Here is a 16,801-nt window from a genome sequence, read left to right on the forward strand (position 1 = left end):
TTCAATAAGTGGAGGAGAGTGGATTTAAATTTTAAGCACTAAATGTGTTTTTTAAAAATACCAAGAAGTTTCAGTTAAACTTCAAAGCTAGTGACAATTGAAAAAAGAAAAGAAGAGATTAAAATGCTCCAAAACATGCCTGTGAATAATCCTTAAGCAATAAGCATATCTGGTACAACTCAGCATAAAAACAAAAATGCTCTCCAAATACTTGGACTAAAATGCCAACGCCCAGCTTTATTAGCCAACCCCTAATGAATCTTCGCTCTCCTTTTTTCCACAGCCATTGACTTGACTTGATTCTCCTAACTAATATATAAACTAGTCCAGCAAAAAATTAGAGTATTACTACATATTCACAATGGGACGGTCCTTGGTGAAGTGCTTGTTGTGGGGTTTGATAGTTCTAGTTCATCTTCATGGGCACAGAGGTTGCTTTGAAGAAGAGAGGAAGGGTCTGTTAGAAATCAAGGAGTTTGTGAGGTCTAGCCGCAATATTACAAATCATCATCTTCTCCCTTCATGGGTTGATGAGCCAAAGAGTGAGTGTTGTGAGTGGGAGCGAGTCACCTGCAACTCCACCACTGGTCACGTGACCCAACTCTCTCTCCACAACATCAGGGGTTTAGATAGTTACAATTATTTTCTCATTGACGTAGTCTGGTTTCTAAATGTTTCTCTATTTGAATCATTCCCAGAGCTCAAAAGTCTTAACTTATCCCTAAATGGAATTGGTGGTTGGATTGAAAATGAAGGTTTTTTTTTTGTTTTTTTTTTTTTGAGATAGTAGAATGAAAGTAGGCTAATTTTGTCTCCTATTTATATTTATTTGTTTCTTATTTTATTTTCAATAGATTAAAAAGAACGGCTTTATACAGAATCGGTGTTATAATACGGCTTTCACTAACGAATCTACTATAATAATTACAAGTTTTACTTTTATCACATGAATTATACTTGCTTTTCTTTGATATATCTGTTTAGTATTATTTTTGACATCCAAGATAGAAGTAATATCAGTTTAGTATTTAGTCTTAAATAATTTTGAATCTTTAATGATATTTAAGTTTTTTCTTATTAATCCGTGCATCATATACATGCATATAGGTCGTAATATTTAGTAGTTTTATCATTTTCTTAATAAAACAGTTGAATTTTGCTTACATGTTAATTTCACATTTCTTTAGCAATTTTTTTCCCATTTAATTTATGTATCAAATAAAATAGAAAAAGCATATATAATATACTAAAAATTGGTCTTTGAATTCTCTTCAATTGACTATATCAATTGTGTGGGCAATTTTTGTACTCCAAGAAAACTCATGCGTACTCCCTGGAAACTTTCATTTTGTCCCACATCGCAAAGATTCCTCCATCAATAATACTACTCATTGGTGTTTGATATTGTTGTTATTGTGAATAAAAAAAATATAATTACTCCATTTCTTACCATTTCATTTTAGGTTCAATAAGTTTGTTGAGGTTGAAGAAGCTAGAGAGGTTAGATCTTCATTCTAACTGGTTCAATTGCAGTTCTATACAATCATTGAGATTATTTAAATCACTCAAAACTTTGAGCCTTCTTGATAATGATTTGGAAGGATCCTTTCCTGCTAAAGGTATGCCTATACATCATAATACCTACAAAGTATATAAACAATTCCTACCATTCACTTTTTCTTTTTTTTTGGGTAGAACTTTCGGTTTTCGAAGACTTGGAGATGTTGGATTTAAGATACAATCTACTCAATGGCTCCCTAACAGTTCAAGGTAGAGAGATAGAGAAGATCATATTTTGATTTATTCAGAGATACTAGTTTATAATAAAGAAGTGATCTAATTAAATTGACAGCTTTATGATCAATATGCATCTCCATTTCCTCTATGTTTGCCTTATTGCTCAAAAGTTTGGAGCCCCCATATTACGAGCGATTATTTCATTCTCTTTGAGCGTGGTGCTCTCTCTATTGATATTCATATTTGTTGGAGACACATTATAGGGTAGAGCACGTTGCTTCCAATTTTTTTTTAAATATTATTTTGTATTATACTTGATTTAATTACACACAATAAAGGGTTATTATTTTCATTGTGTACACTCAGAATTTAAAAGTTTGTCGAAGCTAAGCAAGCTGAAGCACTTAGACCTCGGTGGCAATGAATTTGACAAAGAGATTTTAAGATCTTTGGGTGCACTGTCAGCGCTTACATCCTTGAAATTGGATTATAATTTTATAGAGAGCACCCTTTATGACCAAGGTAATTCCCCCTTTAACGGTTCTTACACAAAAACAAATAAAAGAATAAATTCAAACATATATATATATATATATGTATATATATATATATATATGTATATATGAAAAGAGTGGTTGATGGGAGATTGAAACTACTAAAATGTTACTCAAAGTTGTTTGGTCTTCCAAAAATAAACACATAAGGACTTGTTTGGGAAGAAGTTCACAACTGCCTTGCTTTTCAATATATAATTATATATATTATTTAACGTTGAAATACATAATACTCTATTTCTTCTAAATATGTTATATTCATATTGCTGCAGATCTTGCTAGTCTAAGAAGCTTAGAGGTCCTCAATTTAGCAAACAATCATTTCAATGGCCCCTTGCCAAAATGTAATGGATTTTTCTCTATTCTCTTTACTTCTTCTTCTTCTTCTTCTTCTTCTCTCTCTCTCTCTCTCCTAAATTATGATTGAATTAGCTTTGGGTGCATGTCCATATAATGGTCATGTTCAAATTACACTACTTAATGACCAAGGTAATGCAAGGTTCTTTTGGTTCTTACACTCAAAATAAAGAATTAATAAACAAATAAAATCTTGTCCAAGATAATGTTTATTAAGATCTAATCTAGCTTGTAAGTGCAAAGAAATTAAATGAATAAATTCGGAAATATATATATATATATATCTAAGAAAAGAGTGGTTGATGGGAGAGTGGGACTACTAAAACGTTACTCAAAGTTGTTTGGTCTTCCAAAAATAAACACATAAGGACTTGTTTGGGAAGAAGTTGACTACTGCCTTGCTTTTCAATATATAATTATGTATATTATTTAATGTTGTAATACGTAATGCTCTGTTTTTTCTAAATATGTTATATTCATATTGTTACAGATCTTGCCAGTCTAAGAAGCTTGCAGGTCCTCAATTTAGGAGGCAATAATTTCAATGGTTCCATGCCAAAATGTAATGATTTTTCTTCATTCTCTTTACTTCTTCTTCTTCTTCTCCTCTCTCTCTCCTAAATTCTATGGTTGAATTAGCTTTGGGTGCATGTCTATATAATGGTCATGTTCAATTTACACTACTTAATAATTTTGTATTTGATGAGTTTTTTTTTTTTTTCACAAATCTACACTTGAATAAATTATTATTATTATTATTATTATTATTATTATTATTATTATTATTATTATTATTATTATTATAGTTCATAGTTTAGAAATATATATTAAGATAATCAATAATTAAAAAATATTATGTTAGAGCTTTGAAACGCAACCAATTGGCACCTCCTAATATGTTTATGACATCTAGGGTTCCAAATCTCCCTCCCTATTATAATTATCAAGTAATCAACAATTATTTCATCAATTATTGATATTGAAATATAAAATTCTACTGACATAAATTTGGTGTATGTGTTAAGATTGTATATTTTGGTGAGATTTTTAAAATATTATTCTAATTAATAATTATAAAATTGTGTTGTACATGTAACAAAGAGTAATATTAGATGTAATTCTCACACACAATTTGACCAGCGATTTTCCACACCACAAATGATTTTCTTTTTCTGTAGATTGGGTAGCTTTGGTAAGGTTAGAGCTTTTAGATCTTAGTAACAGTCAATTCACTGGAATTGTTCCTCCTTCCATACGAGTATTATCTTTTCTCATGTCTTTATCTTAATTTGAACTGAAATTATTTTGATGGCTCCTTACCATGTATGTAATCAAAATTTGATGTAGATATTTTTTCAACAAATTAAAAAAAAAAAAAAAGAAATAAAATATAACAAGTCTACTCTAGACCCTATGCATTCTTATGAATAAGATATAATAATTTATTCATTTTTTACAGGTTTATGTGGACTCAAAAAACTTGAAGAGTTAGATCTTAGTGAGAATTCTTTTGAAGGGACCCTTCCTTCTTGCCTATACAATTTGACATCTCTTCAACGATTAGATCTCCATAAAAACCAGTTCCAAGGAAACATTTTATCTTTGATAGCTGGCGAAGGTAATGCAATCTTTTGGTTCTAACTCTCAAAATAAAGAATTAATAAACAAATAAAATCTTGTCCAGATAATGTTTATTAAGATCTGATCTAGCTTGTAAGTGCAAAGAAAATAAAAGAATAAATTCAGATATATATATATATATATATATATATATATATATATATATATATATATATATATATAAGAAAAGAGTGGTTGATGGGAGACTAGGACTACTAAAACGTTACTCAAAGTTGTTTGGTCTTCCAAAAATAAATACATAAGGACTTGTTTGGGAAGATGTTCACTACTGCCTTGCTTTTCAATATAAATATATATATATATATATATATATATATATATATATATATATATATATATATATTATTTAACGTTGCAATGCATAATACTTTGTTTCTTCTAAATATGTTATATTCATATTGCTGCAGATCTTGCAAGTCTAAGAAGCTTAAAGGTCCTAAATTTAGGAGACAATCATTTCAATGGTCCCTTGCCAAAATGTAATGGATTTTTCTTTATTCTCTTTACTTCTTCTTCTCCTCTCTCTCTCTCTCCTAAATTATGGTTGAATTAGCTTTGGGTGCATGCCTATATAATGGTCATGTTCAAATTACACTACTTAATGACCAAGGTAATGCAAGGTTCTTTTGGTTCTTACACTCAAAATAAAGAATTAAAAAACAATTAAAATCTTGTCTAGATAATGTTTACTAAGATCTGATCTAGCTTGTAAGTGCAAAGAAAATAAAAGAATAAATTCGGAAATATATATATCTAAGAAAAGAGTGGTTGATGGGAGAGTGGGACTACTAAAACGTCACTCAAAGTTGTTTGGTCTTCCTAAAATAAACACATAAGGACTTGTTTGGAAAGAAGTTGACTGCTGCCTTGCTTTTCAATATATAATTATATATATAATTTAACATTGCAATACATAGTGCTCTATTTTTTCTAAATATGTTATATGCATATTGCTGCAGATCTTGATAGTCTAAGAAGCTTGGAGGTCCTCAATTTAGGAGGCAATAATTTCAATGGTTCCTTGCCAAAATGTAATGGATTTTTCTTTATTCTCTTTACTTCTTCTTCTTCTTCTCCTCTCCCTCTCCTAAATTCTATGGTTGAATTGGCTTTGGGTGCATGTCTATATAATGGTCATGTTCAAATTACACTACTTAAGAATTTTGTATTTGATGAGTTTTTTTTTTTTGGGACAAATCCACACTTGAATACATTATAGAGAGAGAGAGAGAGAGAGAGAGAGAGAGAGAGAGAGAGAGAGAGAGAGAGAGAGAGAGAGAGAGAGTTCATAGTTTAGAAATATATATATTAAGATAATCAATAATTAAAAAAATATTATGTCAGAGCCTTGTAACTCAACCGATTGGCACCTCCTGATATGTCTATGACATCTGGGGTTCCAAACCTCCCTCCCTATTATAATTGCCGAGTAATCAACAATTATTTCATCAATTATTGATATTGAAATAAAATAAAAACATCATGCATAGAACATGCCTTTAATGACCACAGGGAAAATAAAATCCTACTAACATAAATTTGGTGAATGTGTTAAGATTTTATATTTTAATGAGATTTTTAAAATATTATTCAAATTAATAATTATTAAACTGTGTAGTACATGTAACAAAGAGTAATATTAGATGTGATTCTCACGCACAATTTGACTAGTGATTTTCCACACCACAAATGATTTTCTTTTTATGTAGATTGGGTAGCTTTGGTTAGGTTGGAGATTTTAGATCTTAGTAACAGTCACTTCACTAGAATTATTCCTCCTTCCATATGAGTATTATTTTCTCTCAAATCTATATCTTAATTTGAGCTGAAATTATTTTGATGGCTCCTTACCATGTATTTAATCAAAATTTGATGTAAATATTTTTTCATCAAATTGAAAAAAAAATATATATATATATAACAAGTCTACTCTAGACCCTATGCATTCTTATGAATAAGATCTAATAAAGTTGAAGATTACAAAAGTTTATTCATTTTCTACAGGTTTTTGTGGACTCAAAAAACTTGAAGTGCTAGAACTTATTGAGAATTCTTTTGAAGGGACCCTTCCTTCTTGCCTATACAATTTGACATCTCTTCAATGGTTAGATCTCCATGGAAACCAGTTACAAGGAAACATTTTATCTTTGATAGCTGGCCTTACTTCCCTCAAGTTCTTTGATCTTAGTTATTCTGAGAATTTCACATTCCGCTTATTGGATAATAAATTTGAATGTCATAATAACAAGAAATTTGAGATTGAAACGGAAAATTTAGACTGGGTACCCTTATTTCAGTTGGAGTCTGTAGTGATATCTAACTGTTCTCTGAATAAGCTATCCCATCAACTTCCGACATTTCTCTTTCACCAACATAGCTTGAGAGAACTTGATCTTTCACACAATGGGTTGAAAGGACTGTTTCCTGATTGGTTGTTTAGAAACAATACGAGGCTAGAACATTTCAAACTTAATGATAACTCTTTCTCAGGTCATTTTCATTTGCCGCTCTTTCTTAACTCTACTACTGTGATAGATGTGTCAAACAATCAGCTCATTGGAAAGCTTCAACGAAACATTGGAGAGATCCTACCAAATATACAGTCTCTACAATTATCCAATAATTCTTTCACAGGTTCTCTCCCATCCTCAATTGGTAATATGAGTCTCTTGAACATATTTGATGTGTCCTTTAACAACTTCTCCGGAGAAGTACCAAAGGAATTACCTTGCTACAAGCTGATGTTCTTGGTATTATCCCATAATAATTTTGATGGCCATTTAGATTGGATACCTTTATATAACTTAACTGGGCTAAATGCTTTGCAAATAAATCATAATCAGTTCTCTGGAGCTATGCCAAATGAACTACCCAATTTCACTAGTGATATTGATTTCTTGGATGTTAGCAACAACAAAATGTCGGGTAAGATTCCTACTTGGATATGCAACCAAACAGAATCTTATGGTATTTTTATGCAAAATAATTATTTTGAAGGTCAAATTCCATGTGAAACAATTACAGTTGAGTTTTTGGACCTTTCTCATAACCTCCTTCATGGATCTTTACCTTTGTGGTCAAGCACTCGGTTAAAACATTTGCTTTTGGAAGAGAACATCTTTTCAGGATCAATACCAGAACATTTTCTCAATATGTCGGAGCTTTTGACATTGGATATCAGTGATAATAAATTGTCAGGCAGCATTCCCAGTGCATTCAGTAAAACTTCCTACATAAGAATTTTGTTGTTGGGAGGAAATCATTTGAGTGGAAATATATCGACACAATTATGTCAACTTACCAATATAACTTTAATGGATCTTTCTAGAAACTTATTTTCTGGGACAATACCTCACTGTTTTGGACACACACTGTCTTTTGGTTTTTTGAAAGCAGAATATTGGGGAGACTTTTCTGGTAAATTTTCTACTTGGTTTGGTTATTTTGAAGCAGAATTTATTACGTATGTTGAAGTCAACTTTGTTACCAAATATAGGCTTAGCTCTTACAAGGGTGGCATTCTTACTTACATGTCAGGTTTGGATTTATCTTGTAACAATCTAACAGGTGAAATCCCACTTGAACTTGGACAGCTACAAGGAATTCATGCACTAAACTTGTCTCACAATCAATTGACAGGTTCCATTCCGAAATCTTTTTCAAACTTGACTGAAGTAGAGAGCTTGGATCTTTCTCACAATAGATTGAGCGGAGAAATTCCTCCACAATTGATTGAGCTTACCTTTTTGGAGGTGTTTAGTGTTGCTTATAACAACTTATCAGGTAGGACCCCAGATATGAAAGCACAATTTGGAACTTTTGATGCAAGCAGCTATGATGGAAATCCATTTCTTTGTGGACTGCCATTGGAGAAAAACTGCACTAGGAGAGATGATCCTCCAACGCCAATGCATTCGTCAGATGTAAGTGATGAGAAATGGTACAAAGTTGATCAAACAGTGTTCTTCACTAGCTTTTCGGTAACTTACATCATATTCTGCCTGGGAGTAATTGCTGTTCTTTATATCAACACTCATTGGCGACTGCGGTGCTACAATTTGGTTGAGGATTGCATGTATTCTTGTTATTTTTCTGTTGTCATTACTCTACGTAAGTTATCAGTCTGTCTGTATAATTAGCTAAGGTTGCTTACTTAATATCAGGGAACTTTTATTGTAACGAATTTTATATCTATGTTGATGAATAGTGGATTGAGAGCTCGAGAAGCAGAATCAATTTCACTGTTAAATTACTCTCTATCAAACTCATAATTGCCTAAGCAGATTCTGTTACAATCTTGTTATGGTCTAATAGCTATAAGTGAAAAGGCGTTGTTTAACTATGCTTCATTAATACAATTATCAAATGGTGTCACATGCGCCATGAGCTTTAACAAGTATATGTGAAACGATGTCGTGTACATTAAGTGGCACGACATCATTTTTTTGTGTGAACTTTGACCAATGGTCACTACTTACTGGCTGTGGAACGGTGCCATTTCGACGTAAATGTTACAGTACGTTCTAGTGTATTGTTGATGTGGATGATCACACTGGATATTACTATCATAGTTCTTTTAAGTACTTTTAAGCTAATTAATGGTTTGTTTGGGAATAATTTATTTAACCTTTTGCTAAATAGTCTAAAAAATTAGTATTGGATACCTAAAATTCAACCAGTTTGTTTGTCGCTTATCAGTACACATGCTATTATGTTCCACGGGTTGATAGCTCATTTTAGCATTTGTGAACCTCCTTAATTAATCTTCTTAGAAAATTAATTAAACTCTTCAGGCTGTCTCTTAGATTACGTGTAGAAATCATCTATGGTCCGTTTGGATTGAGGAAGGGTGGAGTAGATTTGGCCCAAAATTAGCCTATTTTCAGCCAACACTACTCTACACTCTTAAATATACTATGTTGAAAATTAATTCAAACAACTTGTAACTCTTTCTTGATCACAAGAAATTCTGGCTTCATGGCAAAAAAACATGAAATGTGCCCCTACTAATTCCATAGTGCTCCTGCTTAATCACCCTTCCCATTTGCGTATGAAGCATGAGTTCATTTATCAACTTTTAAAAATCATTTTTAAAGTAAGTAAGAAATTTTTATTTTGTTTTTTTTTTAATAAAAAAATTAATTAATTCAACAACACCAACCGTGTCTAACAGGACACTAATACAGTCACCGCTCTCCTAGGAATAAACAATCACAGTCTAATACTACAAAACCATTTTAAATTACAACAACTTTTTAAAATAGAATGTCATATTTAAAGTAAAGTATGTACAAATTTCTTATTATTATTATTATTTTTATTTTTTTGTAAAAGTGTAAATTACACTCCTAAAGTTTGAGGGTTTTTGGATTTTACACCCTAAAATTTTAGAATTTGGATTTTACCCTTTAAAGTTACATTCTATTTGCATTAGTAGCTCGTCCGTCCATATTTTAAGGTAAGTGACGCATAAGCTGGCTTGTCATGCACGTTTAGTCCATCCAATAAAATAATGGCATGTGACATAATGAAAATGATGTGGCATTATTTTATTGGATGAACTAAATATATGTGGCAAGTTTATTATGTGGCAATTAACATACAATATGGATAGAATGGCTACTGATGCAATGTAATTTCAGGAGGTAAAATCCATATTTCGATTCTTCAGGTGTATATTTTAAAGAACCCAAATTTTAGAGGTGTAGTTTGCACTATATTCTTTTTTTCTTTTTTTCTTTTTTTTCCTTCACTTCTCAATCATTTTTGTTGAGATGCAGTTCTTGTTCATTGAATTATTAGTTGAGAGTTAAAATTGCAATGTGAAGTACGCTAAACAGCATGTCTCCATCAAAGTTTAAATTACATCAACGCATGTGAACGTGGTAATTCAGAAATTTTCTTAGTTACCTAACGCACTCTCTTTACTGCATAGGATATTGAATGTTCAAATAGTGTGTAAAACACCTATGAACGTTTAGACCCTCAAATCACAAATTACAAACACAAGCTTATTATCAAACAATGTATGTGCGGAATATGAAAATAAACTAAAACAGAATTGGTAAAACAATCTAAACCGAAATTAATCACAACCACAGCAGTAATTAAAAGGTAAAGATTAAGGGAAGAGTGATGCAAACACAAAGACAACACAACTATGTGTTATCGAAGAGGAAACGAAGTTCTCGGCGAAAAACCTCTCTGCCGCCCTTCAAGCAATCAATAATTCACTAGAGAATAAAGTTGGGATACATGAATAGCAGAAGACCGTCCAAGCCTAATCTATCCAATACACCTAAACCCTCCAAGCTTCTTGCTCTAACAAGGTTACGTCGAACCTTGTTTTCTTTAACTTACCAGATCCCGCAATAAGCTCATTGCATCAACCAAAATTAATTGGTCCCTTTAGAACTGCTTCCCAAATACCAAAAAGCCTCCTCACAGATATGGGTATGGTGAGATAAGGATTTGGCTTATGTACCTCTTAAGGATGTAACAATGGAGAGGGTGGGAATAGATGAATTTGGAGAATCAAAAAATGAAAATTGTAGATGAGTCAATCTTGTTTTTTTCTAGGGTTTCTCTCTCAAAATTCTCTCTAGAAGCTGTCAACATTTTGTGGATATAAGGGTATTTATAGTAAGGTGTGTATGGAATGCAAAAAGTCAGTTATAGCCAAATAGGGCATTCTAGCGACTCGAGCTCGCAACTAGAACAAGTCGCGAGATTGAGTCGCAAGCTAACTACCTGGCCGACTGGAGGTTTTGTCTTGTAGTGCAACAGCTGGCGTGACCCTTCAGCTCCCCCTGCATACTTCACATGTGTGCCATCTTTGGCGACTCGCCAATCGCAAGATCCAGTCACGAGGCTCTTCTTGAATGCACGCTTTTGAGCTTTTCTTCACACTTTCTCACACACTACCCTTATATGATTCCCACCTAAATACAGGGTTTTTAAATGTTGCATTACAAGCAAATTTGACACTGAATAAAACTAACAAAATGATTGAATAAATTCAACCTTACAAATATAAAGAGTCTAATCAAAATATGAACGTGGATCTGTGTTCTTCAACAATCACCTCAGTGTGGAAATTTAAGGCATGCATGACTGACCCATATCATTTTTTTTTTTCCCTTTTTTTAATGTTAATAGAGAGTGGGCTTATCAAAATGACTTTCCACTATAATTAGTAGGCTTTACATTCATGGCCCAATTGCAATATTGTCTCTTACGAGTGACCTTTTGCTTTTAACTCGCGATTATATTTCTCAAGCAAAAGTTGCAAAATTACGTTCTACAAGGCATATCTGAATCCTTCTTCTATATGCAAATAAAGAATGTAGTACTCATCTAGGTAATAGGATCCACGAGTCCCATTTTTAATATATGCTCTCTGAATTTATATTATGTCAACCCCATGGTTATAAGACCAGCCACCATCACATTAGAGGGGATAAACCAGACTCGTATCTCCACTATAGATTGAATATAGTGATAATCAATTTGTTTGCCCTTAGAAATATTAGCTGTAGTTTTTATTAATATGACAATAGACTTGTTGTCGCAAAACACACTAATTGTTCTGTTACGTATAACTAATTTTAAATTGTCGACAAAATCCGTAATGTTCTAATTAACTGCATGATATGTTTCCACCTCCATCGTATATATTTCTTACACAACCTTAGAAATATATGTCCGCTTGTAGATTTTCAATCATCTACATCTCCTGTAAAATCTGCGTTAGTATATCCTAGTATTTCTAGATCACTTAAACCAAAACACAGTTTCTTTCACTTAGTGCCTTGGAAATAACTAGAAATCAGATTAACTACCTACCAATGTGCGCTCAATGTGATTAGATTAATATCTATGTTAGGTTGTGTGGTTAAATGATTAATTTATCATATCCCAATAGTTTAAACTTTTGGGACAATTGGTAATTTAACAATTTACTCACTAGTCTCATCACATGACACACTCTAGTACCGTATAAAAGCATTTGAAATTACACCAATTATATATTCCAAATAGAACTTTATATTTTAATTTTTAAGTAAAATATGCAGATTTTATTTATTTATTTACTTTACTTTACTTCATTTCTTATTCATTTTTGTTGAGATTCAATAATCCTTGTTCATTACATTATTACTTAGAGACTTGAAAATGCAATTTAGAGTACGCAAAAGGGCATGTCTCCTTCCAACTTCAAAGTTAAAATTATAACAATTCATATGAACGTGAAAATTTAGAGATTTTCTTAGATACTTTTAGTATTGGTTGTTTTCCGCAAGGAAATAATATAATATATGCAAATGATATAGCTCTAATCATGTCAATGTGGATTTAGACTCATTAGAGTCCTAACAACTTTAAATTCATGTGTCAAATGTTGAGTCCAATCTTGCGTTTACCTTTTAAGTCTTTCACCCGCATTCATTCTTTAGTATGCAAGTATTTGATTGTGACGCGAAACTATGTGAGGCACATGTTTTTATACATTATTTTTCAGATATTATAGGCACAAGAGAAATGGATTAAGAATTCATAGTGTGACCCTGCCATATCATCTAGCAATTCGTTCACCCTGTCACTTCCTCAATTCCTATTGAAAATTAAGGGGGAAAAAAAAACTTATAAATTATAATAAGGACTCTTTCTTTTTATCATTGCAGGTTTTTTATACATAAACTCTAAATTCTTATTGTCTGAATAAAAAAAGAATAATTCATTTAAATCATTTTTATTTTATATAAAATAATTGATAATTGGGATGGAGAATTTGAATGCTTGATCATCTTTTTTAGAAACACCAAAAAGTGCTATTAGAAAGTGCTTGTTGAACTATAATGTTCTTGACATTTAGAATTTTTTTTTAAAATACTCCATCAAAAAATTTAAATACTCAAAACAAATTATATATGCTTTATTATTGTACACTGGTTGTGCATAGATTATGCTTTATTAGTGTACTTTGCATTTTATAAATTCCTCTCTTTTAATTTTAGATATAATGGAGTTATTATGGAAGTTTTTCTAAATCTTTACCAACTACAGGATGGGAAAATGATTATCTTTTCCAATCCCAATAATTAGTATCTATACTAAACTGCTTTTGAATGACCTTTTTGTTGAATATTTTGTTCTTTTGTTGCTGTTTGTCCTAATGTTATTGTTGTTTGGCCTTGAATTAGTGTAATTTTCTTTCCGCCCTTGACTTGACTCCCAATTCTCCTAAAGACCACCTTTACAGCTTACTCCCCATAATATTTTTCCAACATTGATTGGATTTCTGAGGTTAATTAGGAGTGAATTGGACTTAAAATGAAAGAGAAAGTAGAATTTTTGAGGTTGCCACCTTTACCAGCGGCCACAGGACATGGTAAATGTTATTATAGGGAACAATACAAGGCTAGAATTTGTTGCTCTTAATAATATCTTGTTCACGGGTCCTTTTCATCAGTGGCCGACTTCTTAACTTATTCAAAAAATGCTTTCCAAGGTTATCACCCATATTCAATTGGTAACATGAGTCTCTTGGGCATACTGAACCTGTCTTTTAACAAGTTTTCAACAGAAGTACCAAAGGAATTGCTAACACGTTACAGATTTTAGACTTGTCTAATAATAAATTCAGTGGACATCTGTTGTTTGAGTGGCACAATTCCAACTCAACTTTTTCAATTGATCTTAATAAACTTAATGGATCTCTCCAGCAACTTCCTTTCTGGGACAATACCTCACTGTTTTCATCAAATCACCTATTCCACCGCTTCACGTGTTCATTCTTATGATGGTGGACTGTCCATTGACATAATGCCTTACCAATATGGAATTCACCAGGACATTATTAATACGCCATTTTTGGAAATTGATGCTTATAACTATGATCAATACAATATTATCTCTTTTTTTGAATTTTTGGTGATATATTTTTTTTATATGATAATTATAATCAATACTCTATTACCTCTTTTATAAGTTAAATTCATTTCGAAAGTTGAAAGAAATATTATTTTTGTTTAAAGGCTAGTAAAAACCATTATTGTTATCATTAAAAAGTAAAATGAAAAAAATTAATAAGAAAATTTTTATGTAATAATTTACTCCTTTATAAAATTTTTGTATAAGTAATCAAATTTGGGGATGATTACATAATAATAGAAATATACATAATTTGTATTTTGCATCTCTGTAACTACTAAAAGTTGTTTTATTTATAAGTGGAAATTTGAATCTGAAAAAAGAAATATCTAAAACCAGTTTATTCGTCATGTAAGGAAAAAAAATAATAAAAAATAATAAAAAAATAAAAAAACCTTAATGATTAGAAAAAATGATAAATATTATATATTTTTGAGTTTTCTTACAAAAAATATATAACTCATGAATTTTATTTTATTTTTTAGTACATAAACTTCAATATAGTAGCAAATAGACCCATTAACTTTTTTTTTTTTTCCCAATTTAGTATATAAACTTTGATATAATAGCAATAAGACCTCCTTACCTATTTTTCCCTGCCAGTTTAACTTCTTTTTGCACCAAATCATTAAAAAAGAAATGAAAATGAAGGACTCTTATTGTAACTGCATAAAAGTTTGGTGCGCTGGGGGGAGGGGGGTGTCTATTTGTTAGAGTACTAAAGTTTATGTACTAAATTGGCTGGTGCGCTGGGGGGGAGGGGGGGAGGGGGGTGTCTATTTGTTAGAGTACTAAAGTTTATGTACTAAATTGGCTAAAATTAAGTTATGGAAATCTATTTGTTATATTATTAAAATTTATTTACTAAGTTGGTTAAAATAAAAGTTCAAAGAGTGTAAGTATAACTAGTACGATTTAGGGGATGTCAAGGAATTTTACCCACATATCCCTCTCTCTCTAGGTACCTAGACTTCCCAGGCCTCCACCATTCCTGGGGTTCTGACATGATTTTTTTTGTTAACTTGATTTGGTAGCCCACATATATTTGTAAATGGAATGATTGATACATACTTTGAAGAGTTTTTTTTTTCCTGCTATTTTGGAATATGGCTGAAAACTTGAATCATGCACGAAAATCAACATATGCGTGCTTGTAAATCTCATTGTTGAATAATTTTTTATGACATTCTTTTATTTTATTTTTTTAATTGTTCAATTTCTTAATCTTGGACAAATGTTTGAAATTGTTTTCTGTCATATCACTTTCTCTTTCCCTTTAATTTTTTTTTAATTTGGTGGTTTTATTTAAGGGGAGAGCCATTGGCAAGTGGAGGAGGAGGATGATGAGGGAGGAGTGGTTGTAGAGAGAGAGAGAGAGAGAGAGAGAGAGAGAGAGAGAGAGAGAGAGAGAGAAAGAGAGAGAGAGGGTGAGGTGGCGGCCTTTGATTGGGTCTTTGTAAGGTTGAAATTTATCAACCATTTTGTTGGCTTTATTCCGTGCCAATTTGCTTGTAATTCAACACTTAAAAACTCTGTATTTAGGTGGGATTCATGTAAGGGTAGTGGGTGTGAGAGAGTGTAAAGAAATGCTCAAAACTGTGCAGTGAAGTAGGGACTCGCGGCTGGATCTCATGGATGGCTCGCAGCTTGCAAGCCACCAGATGATGCACACAAGTGAAGCATGTAGAAAAGATGAACAGTCATGCCAGCTGGAGCACTACAGGACAAAAAGTCCAATCTGGCCATTTTGTTTGCTCGTGGCTTGAACTTGCAACTCAGTCAAGTCGCGAGGCCAAGTCGCCAGACATCTCTGTTTTGGAAAAACTAACTCTTTGCATTCCTTTCTCTCTCCATTATAAATACCCCTTATACCCACGAAATGTAGAGGGCTTCTAGAGAGAATTTTGAGAGAGAAACCCTAGAGAAAAACAAGATTGATTCATCCACAATCTTCACATAAAGACTCTTCAAATTCCTCTACTCTCTTCCTCTCCATTCTTACATCCTTGAGAGGTACATTACCAAAACTTTTTCTCACCATACCCATATCTATGAGAAGGTTGTTTGATGCTTTGGGAAGCAATTAGGAAGGGACCAATTTCATATTGGTTGATGCCATAGGCTATAACAGAATCCGGTAAGCTAAAAAAGAAATAGGTTCGGCGCAACCTCGTTGGAGTAGGAGCTTGGAGGGTTTAGGTACACTGGGTAGATTAGATTTGGAGGGTCTTCTGTTGTTCATGTATCCCAACTACATTCTTTAGTGGATTATTGACCGCTTGGAGAGCGGCGGAGAGGTTTTACGCCAAGGGCTTCGGTTTCCTCTTCGATAACACATCGTTGTGTTATCCTTGTGTTTGCATCTCTCTTCCCTTAATTTTTGTCATTTAATTTCTGTTGTGGATGTGATTTTATTTGGTTTAGATTATTTATCAATTCTGTTATAAGCTTATGTTCATTTCTGCACATACTTTGTTTGATATTAAGCTTGAATTGGTAATTTGTAATTTGGGGGTCTAAACGTTCATAGGTGTTTTATACACATTTTGAACTTTCAGTCTTCTTTGGGTAATGAGGCT

The 16,801-nt window shown here is 32.2% G+C and overlaps 1 protein-coding gene across 1 annotated transcript; it reads left to right on the forward strand.

The window, feature by feature from the left end:
• Window positions 1–353: 353 nt before the first annotated feature.
• LOC142635902 (receptor-like protein 14) lies at window positions 354–8,457 on the forward strand. The gene is made up of 8 exons (XM_075809955.1): window positions 354–755; window positions 1,452–1,619; window positions 1,696–1,770; window positions 2,104–2,259; window positions 2,781–2,790; window positions 3,149–3,210; window positions 5,249–5,320; window positions 6,294–8,457. Exons 1-8 carry the CDS (start codon window positions 362–364, stop codon window positions 8,426–8,428), a joined length of 3,072 nt encoding a protein of 1,023 aa, XP_075666070.1. The 5' UTR covers window positions 354–361; the 3' UTR covers window positions 8,429–8,457.
• Window positions 8,458–16,801: the final 8,344 nt, after the last annotated feature.

This window comes from Castanea sativa, chromosome 5 (assembly GCF_040712315.1).
Source record: "Castanea sativa cultivar Marrone di Chiusa Pesio chromosome 5, ASM4071231v1".
Classification (NCBI taxonomy): Eukaryota; Viridiplantae; Streptophyta; class Magnoliopsida; order Fagales; family Fagaceae; genus Castanea; species Castanea sativa.

Excerpts from the sequence above, each read along its gene's own strand:
- LOC142635902 (XM_075809955.1), top strand. The coding sequence starts at position 362 with ATGGGACGGTCCTTGGTGAAGTGCTTGTTGTGGGGTTTGATAGTTCTA. Across the intron at positions 1,620-1,695 it reads AGGATCCTTTCCTGCTAAAG|AACTTTCGGTTTTCGAAGAC; the intron begins GTATGCCTATAC and ends TTTTTTGGGTAG. Across the intron at positions 5,321-6,293 it reads CAATGGTTCCTTGCCAAAAT|GTTTTTGTGGACTCAAAAAA; the intron begins GTAATGGATTTT and ends CATTTTCTACAG.